The sequence below is a fragment of the Phoca vitulina genome, unplaced genomic scaffold (genome assembly GCF_004348235.1).
Source record: "Phoca vitulina isolate PV1807 unplaced genomic scaffold, GSC_HSeal_1.0 scaffold42, whole genome shotgun sequence".
Classification (NCBI taxonomy): domain Eukaryota; kingdom Metazoa; phylum Chordata; class Mammalia; order Carnivora; family Phocidae; genus Phoca; species Phoca vitulina.
This window is the reverse complement of record NW_022589745.1, coordinates 7,180,307-7,193,448: the sequence shown is the minus strand read 5'-3', so window position 1 is coordinate 7,193,448 and position 13,142 is coordinate 7,180,307. Positions and strand designations below refer to the sequence as shown.

The following is a 13,142-nucleotide window of genomic DNA, read 5'->3' as shown; positions in this document are numbered from 1 at the left end:
AGTTCAACCACTCATATGTCTGCTTGATTGCCCACTAAATGCCAGGCTGTGGGGATACACAATGAATAAGACAGTGTCTGCCCTCGAGAGGTTACAAATCTTGTCATGAGGTTAATATGTAAAAACTGACGATTCTTTAGTTGCCAAATAAACTCAGGGCATCACAAATTTACTTTGTCATTGAGTTTGGGTTTCATCTCTTAAAAAAAAAAGTATTTCTGGCTTGGTTTTACCCATTTATCCATGCTATGGAATAAAGAAGCAGCTACTGAAAACACAACTGGACTCTCGGCGTCCTCGCTGCTCCTTCTCACTACCCCTCCTTTCAGATCAGGTGCACAATCAAAAGCATCAGGCATGCTAACAGTTCATTTCCAAGATCCAAGTGCTGGCTTCAAATGATAAATTTCTTCAGATACTCTGGGATTCATATATCTGACACCCAAAGGACAAACCGAACTCGGTTTGTTCTATGCCTTTTTTTGATTCTGTTCTTCTCTACACAGGAGGTGAAAGCAGGCTAACATTACAGGTGTACTGTAGACATCAACCCACTCGAGACTAATTCCAAACATGGACTCCAAAACTGCTAAATGTTTGAGACTCTTTTCATTGTGAATGTATAAACAGAATTACCTTTAAACACAAAATAAATTGTTTCATGTGTCAACAATGTGCTTTGAAAGCTTTATCAAAGTTATTATGTAGGGGCGCCTGGGTGGCTCAGTCGGTTAAGTGTCTGACTCTTGATCTCAGCTCAGGTCTTGATCTCAGGGTCATGACTTCAAGCCCAGGGTTGGGCTCCACACTGGGCGTGGAGCCTACTGAAAAAGTTATTATGTAGAAACGACAGATGGTTATACCCAAAGAACTGAAACAAATCAGTTCATTTAAAAAAGAAAATAATGCTACACCTGTCATAAGAAGCCTGACATGGTAGTACTAAGATTGTCACCCACATGTCTGTGGACAGACATGATGATTTATCTCCTCCTAAGCTATAAAATACTTCTAGGACCCTTAATTTAAAACACATACACATACAATCCCTGCAATCAGTATTATTACATCAGTCTCTCTGGCACTAAACTTGTTGGTTTTCTCCCATTCTCAAAAGTTTCAGTTACAAATACGTAACACTTCAAACTTCATAATTAATACTTAGGAACTTAATGATTTTTACACTGACTGAGTCAAGAAAACAAGACATAAGAAGAACAGATATTCCACTTCGAAGGAATTCTTTGGCTCTACTTCCCGGGCTAAGATTTCTTCCAGCATCGTTAGTTACTACAGAAGTTTCCCTTCATATTCAAAGGAAAAAACAAAACAAAACTTACCTCAGTCTCTCAAACACAACAAGCTGGATACATGGTCTCATACGAGAAAATAATGAAATCTTTTGTTTAGGTCCCACCCTAATTTGGTAATCATAATCAAGCTATCTTCTTTGCTTTTTTCCCTCCGCATCTCTCTTTTTTTTTAAGAGTTTATTTATTTAAGACACACACACACACACACACACACACACAGAGCGAGAGCACAAGCAGGGGGAGCTGGAGGCAGAGGGAGAGGGAGAAGCAGACTTCCCACAGAGCAGGGATCCAGACGGCAGGCTTGATCCCAGGACCCTGGGATCATGACCTGAGCTGAAGGGGCAGCCGTTTAACGACTGAACCACCCAGGCGCCTCCACTCTCTGCATTTCTTATATTCAGGAAAGAATACAGTGCCAGAATGTAACAAAAGGTAAGCAACTGATGAATCTAGGTGAAAGTATCTGGGAGTTAATCGTCTGATTAAATTGAAGTTTTCTATAGGTCTGGAAGTTTTAAAAACAAAAATATGGCAAAAATCAACTGTGATATATAGCCATCACCACATACTATTACTGAGCAGAAAGAAGAATGCCAAAGAATATAGCAAGCAAAGGACGTTCCACAGGAGACAGCATGGCATGCTGAAGAGGATGACTTTGGCACAATCCAGACCAGGCCTGAAATCCTGGCTGCAACACATACTAGTTGTGTGACCCGTGAACTTAATTTATTCCCATCTGCAAAACACGGATCATACCACATATTTTGCAGGCTTTCTGGAGGGATCAGAAATAACATGCATGCCAGTAACATGTGTAGCGTGAAAGAGGTACTCAGTAAGTGGTGGCCAGTATTATTAGGACAGTGATGAAGATACAGATCTCCAGATAGGAACATCACATAAAACTCCAGGCAGAGAACAGACTGTATTTAATTAAGACTAATCTATAGAAATAGGCAACAAAATATATCCTGATTTTAGAACTAGAAAGTCCAAGACTAGAATATAGCTTTTTTTCCTTCATGAATCTTACTATCAAATCAGAGTGTCTGTGATACCATGTAAGGAAAAGGAAATCACTCTGACTACATCAGAATAAAGGTTACAGCACAGGTAAATGAACCACTGTCTGCTCTTCAGGGCACTAAGAAGTCTCCTTGGTAAAACGTTCAATCTCAGTAAGACACATCTACCATCTTCTTTTATGGTAGCTTCACCTTTCAGATCGAGCTAGAACAGGGGCTACTTCACCCATTTTAAAAACAACCCTTTGATTCTATGATCGTAGATTTTCAGCTTTGAACCACAGTAAGTCAAAGCACTCATTAAACTATTTATAGTCACTAGAGAAGCAACTTGCATTACATTCTACCAGCAAATTACTGTTTTATATGCTGTTGAATCAAGTGCATCTTGGACTGTTGTTAGGTTTTTAAAAGAGAAGTCACGTCTACCTTGTAATAGTCATACAGCAAGCCCAGTGCAGCTGCACTGTCTTCATCTCCATTGATGCTCATCATCGCTTTGGTTGCTGCAGTGAGAGGGTTTTCCAGGAAAGATTTCCAGGCTTCATCCTCACTAGTATAGGAGCGCCGCTGTGGGTAAAGTGCTTCATTCTGAAGAACCAATACTGGCCGTTTGCTTCAGAGAAATTAAAAACACATATATAGATAGATCTCACTTTTTATCGCAAGGCACCATAAGCTAATTTTTAAAAGACCCAAACAACCAATTCCTTGATATTCTAATAAAAGAGCCCAACGACCCACCCCAGCAAAGTAAATTAAGACAAAACCAGGAGACAACCCACTTGAATGCACACCAACCGCCCCCCCCCCCCCCGCCAAGACATACGGTGTTGAGGCAGCCAGGGAACCTGCAGTTAACCTATACATGTGACCCAGGATATGCTATTTGGCAAAACAAAACAAAACAAAACAAAAAAACACTCCAAGAAAATGCCAGGCTATTCAAATACTTAAGTAAACAAACACAAGGACAAAGGAAGGCAAAACAGAACATCCATTCTCCTCAGACATCTACCGTCAGGACTGTACCCTCTTGAAGAGAGTATACATGGTTCAATCATCATGCTGCTACATGTTAACTTCCCCCTTTCTCCTGTTGATACCATGCCTTAAAAACTTTCCTACCCACAAACCAGGGAGAGAGGAGGAGGGGGAGGAAAGAAAAAGAGCGACTTCGTTTAATCCTTGGGGGTATATGAGAAAGTTAGAATATTCTACTGATTACCAGCAGATTGAGCATGGAATGTGGCCAAAGGGGACTGTAAATCAATAAGGAGGCATAATTTTCTGGCATGGGAGTTAACTGTTTATCTTACAGATAAACACTTAAGAATCTACAACAATAAATAAAGCCACTGAACAAAAAGAGCTTTTTAAGAAAATAGGTGGGAAATCTGTTTTTAAAAATCTTTACTAGATTTTCACACTGGGCAAGAACGGTTTCATTTTAACATTGTAGTTTGGTGGGAAAAATTCAGAAAATCAACGGAGATCTTAGTAAAGTCTTACAGAAGATTTAATTTTAAAGATTAAAACAAACATTACCGATTCCAAAAACTTGAAATGTCAACAGTCTCAACAACTGTTCGGTTGGTACTATTTAATGAGTCAATAAGGAGAAAAAGTGGAACACGAACTCCAGCAAAATGAAGCATTTTTTTTTTTTAAGGAAAAGAAATTGTTAATGTTTAAAACTACTCTGAATTATCAGTATTCTAACAAGCAAATTTAAGGATCAGCTCTCATTGCAACACACAAATGAAATATGTAAATGGCCTAAAGGTGACCTACCTACTCTAAAAGTGAATGTAGAAAGATTGATTATCTTTTCAAGTAATCAACAAAGGTTAGGGTTTTGGCAGTCACCCAGGCCCTTTAAAAACAGATACAGATTTTTAAAAAGAAGAACATCTTTGAAAAGGGGTGGGAACACGGAGCAACAACTTAATTTATCCTCAAAATTAGGTCTTATTTCAAAGTCAATGTTTTAAACTCATGTCTAGGCATAAAATCAAGGCATAAAATCCAAATACTAATTACATTTAGTAGGGAAAGCAGTCTTGAGGGGGTATACTATTCTAACACAAAACAAACACAATGAAGCAGTTTATTTAAAAATGAAGGCTGTGTATAAATCTCAAATTCACAATAAATAAATAAGTAAACGCACAAAAGGGCATTCCCTACACCATTAGGAGCAGAGTATAACAACCACTGAATCAGTGGTATCTTGGGGTGATTTACTGGTGTACTGCTAAGCTATTATTAATAGTGTAATAGCTACTTCCAGAAGATTATGACAGCACTTGGCTCATTCAATTCCCGTAATGCTAGTTTTTCAGCTTCCCTTCTTCTCCCACCCCCATCCCAAATTTGTACAGGCAACAGAAAATATTTTTTGCAAATGGTTCTGTTTGTGATCACCCTGGAGGTGTCTTACATTTCCAAAGTGTGCCTAAGGCCAAAATTTTAGCTTTGGAAATTTGCCTTATCTAAACCATAAGTCAAGAAATAAACAGTAACCAGTTGCCTGTCTTAGTCTACTTCCTCATATGACAGTCAGGCAGTTGCTAGTCCCTCAAGGCCCGTCACTGCCTTCGGTAAGTCCTAAACCCTTCATCAGTGATCTCCCAAAAGACTTCTGAGACATATTTCAAGTGCTACTTTACCTGCACATTGTACAACACAAGACTCACCCATTTAAGGTATCCCATACACAATATGTAACCTTCCCAGTCAGAAGAAGATCGCTTAAATAAAATGATCCTTAACAAATAATTACAAAACTGGATACCTCTGATCTGGATTTACTGAAGTACACAGATTGGTTTGGTGCGATTTACTTTTTTTCCTAATAAATGTTTTATTTCGCAACAATTTTACACTTACAGAAAAGGTGCAACGAAAATACAGAAATACCCCTCACCCAGTGTCCCTTAATGTTAACATCTTACATTACCACCTTGCATTTGTTAAAAATATTTCTTTAATCACGAGCTCCAAAAGGAGTATTATTAGTACAGTGCGTTCTGTTTATCACCCGGATTTCGAAGATTTCATCTTCTCGATACTTTCTGAAGATTTTTTAATTACAGTAATCTGTAATTACCATCAATGATGCAAGTGGCAAAATAACTCCTACAACAATTTTCTCACTCACACAGCCAGCCGGGCGGGGGGGGAATGCCAGGACACCGGAGCACTTCAACTTTTCCCTAAATTTCTCCTTTCGGAAGTCCTAGCGGACGGACCGAAGGAGATGGCTGGACGACAAGGGACTGATCAGCAGAGACGTCTACCTTCCCAGCGGGGCCGCGGGGCCCAAAGAGCTCCGCCGGCGCCCCTGAGCAAAAGCGACCCTGGCGGGGGTCTCGCGCGGCGCGGCGCCCCGACTCTCGCTTCCCGCACCCCTGCCGGCAGCAGAGCCGAGATGGGGGCGCGCCCGCGCGGTGGTCCCCCTGACGAGGTCGCTGAGGCGGAGGGGGGAGGGAGCTGAGGGGGGTCTCCCCTCATGAATTGAGTCCCCAGGGCAAGGGTCTCCCCGGGGGCTTCGGTGGAACAAAGGCGCGGGGGAGGGGGTGCCGAGGGCAGAGGCCGCGGCGGGGAAGAAAGTGGACGGCGAGACAAGCCCCCCGCCCTCCCGGCCCGCTTCGCGTCCCGCCCGGCCGGCCTCGCCCCGCGCCCCGCGCCCGGCCTCGCACCCCCGCCCATCCGCCCGGCCTCGCCTCTCCCGGCCTCGCGGCAGGTGCGGCCGGCCCGGCGCACAGCGGCGGCCTCAAGCCGCACGGCCCGACTCGCGCGCCGGCGCCTCACTCACTTGTCGTACTCCTGTGTCATCGCGCTTGCTCGCCGCTGCCGGGCCGCAGAACTGGACTTTCGGGTTGGGACAGTACACCCGATCCGGGGGGGAGGAGGAGGAGGCGGCGGCAGCGGCGGCGGCGGCGGCGGGTCCGGAGCGGCTGCCCCGACGGGTTGGGTTCGCTTTTCTCGCTCTGAGCCGGCTCCGCGCGGGCTGCGCGCTCTGGGCGCCCGGGCTCGACCGCCCATTGGCTGGCGGCGCGCCGGCCCGGGGCGGGGCCTCGGGGGCCGGACGGCCGGCGGCGCCGCCTGATTGGCGGGCGCGCGGGGCGCCGGGGCGGGGGCCGCCGCTCCGCGTGGCCGCGTCCGTGCGGCGCGCCCCGCGCTCTCGGCCAGCCTCCCGCCGGGACTGGCGTGGCCGTGCGGCTCCCCGCGCGCACCTCCCGCCCCGCCGCCGGCCGCCGCGCGCCCACCGCCCTGGGCCGCGATCGCAGGCCTCGGCGGCTCACCTGAGGGGCGGGCCGTGCCTTGGCGCCGCCTTCTCGGGCCTTGAGGGTCCTTCCTTCCCCGCTCGCCCACCGAAGCCCTCCCCGCTCCAGTGACGGAGCCTCCCCGCCCGCGGTCGGCCGCTCCGCTGCCTCGGGCACCTTCCCTCCCCGGGTCTGTGAAGCTCCCCGCCCTCGTGCCGCCTCTCAGTCCGCGGCCACTTATTTATGAGGCTTCTGGCTTTTACCTGAGAAAGCTCGGATGTCTCCTTCCTCGCCGAGCCCACCGCAGCCGTCCGGCTTTAGAACCTCGTGCGCATCTTTCTTACATTGGCCGCTAAGTGACAGTCACTGGGCAACCGTTGTTTCCCCTCGTGCGGCCGGGGTGCAGACCAGCCGAGTGGTGGCATCAGCCTCCGGTCCCAGCCGCCTGGTCCCAAGGGCTTGCCCGTCCTCCTCTTCTGCGCCCCAGCTCACTGCTGGCCCCCCGCCTGTCTCCCACCTCTAATCCCCGCGCACCCTTTTATCAGGACCCCCGTCGGGGCTTCAACCCCTTCACCCTCCGCTTCCCTCACCCCAGAGCTGCTTCCTCGGGCTCCACCTCTAACCCGCTGCTGAGCCTTCTAGCAGCCCTCTTGCAGTCTGTCTGCGCTTACCACCCAGCCGCCATTCATTTCCACCCCTACCTCTGGCCCAAATTGTCCTTCTGAGCTGAAGCTCTCTTCGTCTCTGGGGTCTGCTCGCTGGTTCAACAAATATATATTGAGAGAACTCCTATATGCCGGGCATTGTTCTAGATGCTGGAGATAGTGAACAAGTTTCCCTGCCAGCCTTCAGCATCCTAGGGGGTAATAGACAATAAACACAATGAGTAAATTATATGGTGTGTTGGAGAGTGGCAAGTTCTGCAGGAGAAAAAGGAGAGCAGGCAGCTGGAGAGCATGGGGTGGAGCCGGGATTGGAAGCCTGGAGGAGGAAAGGCCTTCAAGGAAGTGAGGGAGGGGGGTACAGGCAGAGGCACACCTTTGCATTAGTTGTGAACTGTGAACGTCAGGAGACCCCTATGACCAGAGGGGGACAAAGAGGGAGGATGGGAAGATGTAGGACTTTGTGCCCACTTTGGTTTTTATAGAGTAAGATGGAGAGTTTGGAGTAGAGCAGTGACCTGATCTCACCCCTGTCTTTAAATAATGTGGGTGGTAGGGGCACAAAGATGGGCGCAGTGAGCCCAGACCAAAGATAACAGTAGCGTGGCCTAGGGTGGTAGAGTGAGACATGGTTGGATCTCTTCTGAAGATAGAGCCAGCAGGATTTCCAGAAAATTGGACATAAAGTATGAGAAAAAGAGATTCAAAGACAGCTATTAAAGGTAAAAGCTGGAAGGAATGTTTTGCCATCACTGAGATGGGGAAGACAGCAGGCATAAGTCTGGGGGAGGTCAGGAGTCCCATTTTGCAAGTAAATTCACGATTTTTATTAGAGATCCAAATAGATATTATCAGTAGATTGGATGTGAGTGTGGAGTCCAGGGATGAAGGGGCTGAATGGACATCGGGGAGTCATCAGCACAAAGATGGTCTTGAAGGCCTGAGGATAAGCTCAATCTCCACCGCGGTGAGGGAGGAGAAAACGGGACCAACACAGGATCCTGGAGCCCCCAACACGGGAAGGCTGGGAAGAAGGGGATCCAGCAGAGGAGGCAGAAGAGGGGAGACCACTGAGGTCAGAGGAGAACGGACGCATGGGAGCTGAGTAGAGAAAGTGAGACAGGAGGAAGGCATGGTCAGCTGGGGCACATGCTGCCTGGAGGTCAAGTAAGATGAGGATTTAGCAGCATGGAGGCCCCCGGGGGCTTCATTCAGCACCCGCTGTCCCTCAGCATCCTTGCCAGTTTCCTGCTCCCTGTTCTCCAGGCCCCTTGGGCCCTGAATCAGCATCTCACTGTCCCCTCTGCCATTTCCCATTTCCATCCCCTAATCCTGGGTGCTGTACCCAGGTACAACACTGGAGCATGGAGCCTGTCCTCTTTTTCTTATTTACTAGTTTCCTGTTTAAATAAATTGTATTGTTTTAAATGAGATAATTTAAGGAAAATATTAATAACAGTATAGGTGGAAATCATCAGCGTTGCACTGCTTGAAGCGACTCACAGAGGGACCCTGTCTCTACCTCGACTTTTCTTTCTCTTCTTCCCCTACTGCATCTCCAGCTGTGGCCAGGCTGAGCTTTATAAAGCACACATTTGAGATCATGTCACTCTAGTACACTCAAGATAAAGTTCAAACTCCTTAGCCGGGTGTGTAGATGAATAGCTCAACCTGCCATTTCGCTATTCTCCTTCCCGTGTTGATCAGTACTGAGAACCACCCTTGCCCCCAATTCCCTGCCCCTCCACTTCCCACTTGGCCCACTTCGCTCAACCTTCCAGACTCAGCCAGGACTCCCCATTGCCCCAGGGGGACCTCCCTGACCTCCTAGGCTGGGTCAAGTGTCCTGTGCACACTCACTGTCCCCCATGCATCACCCCATTACATTTACCAGATTCTGTTAGTAATATGCGATTTTCTGTTTGTGTCCAGCTCTACCACGGTGGGCGCTCTTCATGAGAGGGCGGGGATTGTACTGCTTCCATTTGAATGTCCCCGGCCTCATGCGATACACGTAGAAAACATCCAGTAAGTGTTCATTGAATGGGTCCGATCCTCTGCAGGCATCGGTTCTGCCTCTCTTCCCTTCTGGGCCATGTCTGCGGATTGATCTAAACGGCCTTCCTGTTACAAAGACTAACGGCCTCATGCTTCAGTCCCACTGCCTGATACATGGTAGGCACAAAATAAATACGGGATGAATGAATAAATGTCAAATCACAAAACCAAAAACAAGAACGGTAAGGGCCCAAGGTTGTTAGACCTTAGATGTATTAATAAAAAACACTGGGTCTATTTTGTAAATGTTCATACAGGCTTACTGAGCTTGTCTCTAAGAGTTCTCTAGAACAGAAGTTAAAATCCAGATCTATGAGCGATCCATCTGTCTGTTGGCAATACCTTTATTTTTGTTACTATTTTTTTAAGTTATACAAATCATACATGGTCATAGTTTTTTTTTAAAAAGCAAAAAAGAAAGAAAGGGAGAAGTAAAGGAACAAAAAAAAAAAAAAAAGGAAAAAAGGAAATTTAAGTAACCCAGAGGGTTTAGAGCACAGAGTCCCTCCCTCCTCCATCCTGTCCCTCTCCCCAGAGATATCACTGTGAGCAGTTTTAGTGTCTCTTCCCAGATAATGCCTATGTATCTGTAAGCATACATATGTCTTATTTTCTTACACAAATGGGATTCACACTGTGCACAACCCTCCTCAGCTTGCTTGCTTCCATCTCTTATGTCTTAAACATTTTCCATGTGAGTGTATACATATCTACTGCCTTTTTTTAAAAAAAAATGGCTACATATTATTTCTTTGTATTGATGTGTGACAATGAGACCCTATGGGTGAACAATTAGGGTTTTTCTCCCCAGTTTTTCACATTTATAAACGTTCTGCAATAAACAGCCCTCTAACTATACACTTTGCACACTCGACTGGGTATGGCTATTGGGTAAATCCTAGAATTGGAGCTTCCATGAAAAAGGCATGCAAAGTTGCAACTTTTATAGATCTTACCAAATTGTTTTCCAAAAGGTTGCCCCATTTGGGTTTCAACCAAGAGGATATTGGACAGCCTGAAGTGCCACACCCTCACCAACCACGGGCATTATCAAACTTTGTTTTGCCAGTCAGTTAGATGAAAAATACTATCTCATTGTTTTGATTCGCATTTTTTGAAAATTATGAGTGAAGCTTAGCATCTTTGTATTTGTTTGGCAATAATTCTTTTTAGCTCATGGATGGGTGTGTGTGTGTGTGTTTAAGAGAAGGAGGATCTTTGAGGTACCTTCTCAAGTCATGGGCTTCCAAGTAGGGAATGTGGAAGTTAAGAGGCAGGCTGAATAGATTGAGTGGGTTCTAGCCCAGGTTCTTCTGCTTTCTTGGCCTCAGAAAAAGGAAGAGGTTGGACTGGCCATCTGGTCCCTTCCAGCTCCAACGTCTCATGACTCAAAAGGATGGTTGCTAGGAGTAGTTCTGATCTTAGCTATCCACCGTTTATAAAACTGAAGTTCAACCTCCTTGGTCTGGCATTTAAGTTCCTTCTCTATCTGGCCACTACATACATTTCCGAATTTATGTCCCAGTGAAAAGCCCCCAATGCTCTGGACCCCCTCACAGTGTTCCCTGAATATGTCCTACAATTTTCGGCCCCTGGTTGCGTCTGCTATTCCTTTCCTTCTCTCCACCTCACCACCCCCATCCCACCCCTGCCTTCTGGGCCACCTGCAATGCCAACTCCTCCAGGCATCCCTCCCATCCCATCTGAACGACTCCCACAGTGCCTCAGCTATCCCATTATTAAACTGTTCTTCACAAGCTGCTCTGCCTTTCAGTTCATTCAGCTCTGCATGAGTTCGAGAGAATGACTTCAAGGCCATCAGATCTGGATTCAAATCTCAGATCTGCCTCATATTTTTACCCAAGCAGTCTACCTCACGGCCAGTCCTCAGCTTTCCCTGCTGTAAAATGAGGGAAACAATATCAAGTTTTGTGGAGTTAAATAAGATCATGTGGTTAAAGAAGCTCCCACAATCCCCTGCACAAAGACACTGGATGGTTGGCCTCCATCTTCTTTAGAGATTAGGTGATCGGGAAGCTAGTCTGGTTCCTCCCTGTGCCTGTTTGTTGGCCACGCCACCTCACCATCACCTGACCAGCCATTTGCAGGGCTCATCACATGCAGGGACCTCACTCTGATGAAACAGCCCGTATCGGAGAGACATCTCAAGTAGCTGCAATGGTAGGCCCTCCATGCCTGCCATCCGAGAGTCGGTCCCGCCCAGCGTACCAGAGCCATCCTGTCTCTCACGGTTGTGACAGGAAAGCCTTCCGCTCTGGAGATACGGGGTGTGGAAGGGAGAGTGTGGAATCCCCACCCTCGCCTCCCAGCTCTGTGACTTAGGAAAATTACTTAACCCTGAGCCTCAGTTTCCACAACTGGGGGGGTATGAGGTACTAATTCCTGTCACCAAAGGAATTATCTGTTCTGTTTTGTGAACAGGGTCTTGAACTACTGGGATTCAATAAATATGAAGCATTCCACCTTCCCATTCTTCCTTACTGTATTTATTATAAGCTGCTTAAGGGACAGAAACTATATCTCATATTAAAAAAAAAAAAACCCTCATCATCTAGCATAGCAATAAGCTAATTCTAGAGTATCGATAGTTGTTACTCAGGACTGTGATGACATTAGCCTTCTTTGGGCAGTATTCATTGATCAGAGATCACATACCTCAGCAACTTTGACTCTTAAAACAAGCCTCTGAGGTAGACAGGACTATGTCCCACCTTGCAGATAAAGAAATGAGGTCCAGGGAGATCAAATGATGTATTCAGAGTCTCATAGTCAGTGAATTCAGGACTTGAATCCAGACCCCTTATTTCCAAATCCCACACTTGCCCTTCTAGGTGGTGGTACCACCAATATGAGAGTATTTCTGCCTGACGTTCTGGGTTTAGCCTGTCGCCCCATTATAAAGCAGCCTGGACACTTCAAATGCGGCAGAGCCATGGCTGGGGCTTCTAGGGACAACACCTGGCATAGGGGATGGCGTTTGAGTATTCTCTAAATTGATTCTCCAACTTTGAGAACATGGCGACTCCCTGAACTCTCTCTCCATTTTGTGGTATCGACAGTCTATCTTCCGATGTCCTTGTTCACGGAGGCTTCATCCCTTCCCTACCATGTCTGCCTGTCACGCCAGGATGACTGCAGTCTCAGGTGAGTCTTGTTAAATACCTGGGACTTGATCCAGACTCTCTCCCCATTTCTGAATGGAGACAGAAGAAGCTATGTCAAGTTGGGTGTCACCCTCTTGCTGGCAACTGGAACCCAGATATCTCACATTCTTTTCTTGTGGCTTCACACAGATCGATCATTCCAGCGAAGGCTCAATAGTTGCAACACGGCGGCCAGAAAGCCCTTTGCTTAGACACGCTGGCCTTACCCTTCAGCAAACCTCTCTTGTGCGTGACTAATACTGAGTGGGGAGGAGCCATCATGCTTTGCAGCTATCTCAAGAAAGTGCTCCAGGCTCCGGAGTGGGAGGCCTTGGCTCTGCTTGCTGGTTCACATTGGCATATTTCACTCTTTGAAGAAAAGGTTACTAGTGGGGAAACATCTTCATTATAAAATGGATATTTAAAATTGTAGCATCTCACCACATTTTAATATGAGAGATTATCCTGCCTTTATAGGAAGGAAACAAGGGATTAAGTTGCTTGCCCAAAGTTGACATTTTATTAACTCAATTTTTCTAGTAATTCTTCCCCAGCTGAGTTTCTTTTTACTTGAAATTCGAGTATTTTGTGACTCACCTTTGGTTATCTTTCCTAAACACTGCAAAACTGTCAATTCCTATAT

General features: G+C 46.6%; 1 protein-coding gene across 1 annotated transcript in view; it reads right to left on the bottom strand.

The window, feature by feature from the left end:
- Nucleotides 1–6,338, bottom strand: part of GRHL1 (grainyhead like transcription factor 1) — a 49,815-nt gene extending 43,477 nt beyond the window's left edge. The window contains exons 1-2 of the mRNA XM_032430088.1: nt 6,165–6,338; nt 2,774–2,960 (exon numbers count right to left, since the gene is read on the bottom strand). Of these exons, the coding sequence (XP_032285979.1) occupies nt 2,774–2,960; nt 6,165–6,184 (207 nt within the window). The 5' untranslated portion in view covers nt 6,185–6,338. The remainder of the gene's footprint in view (nt 1–2,773; nt 2,961–6,164) is intronic.
- Between the last annotated feature and the right edge of the window lie 6,804 nt (nt 6,339–13,142).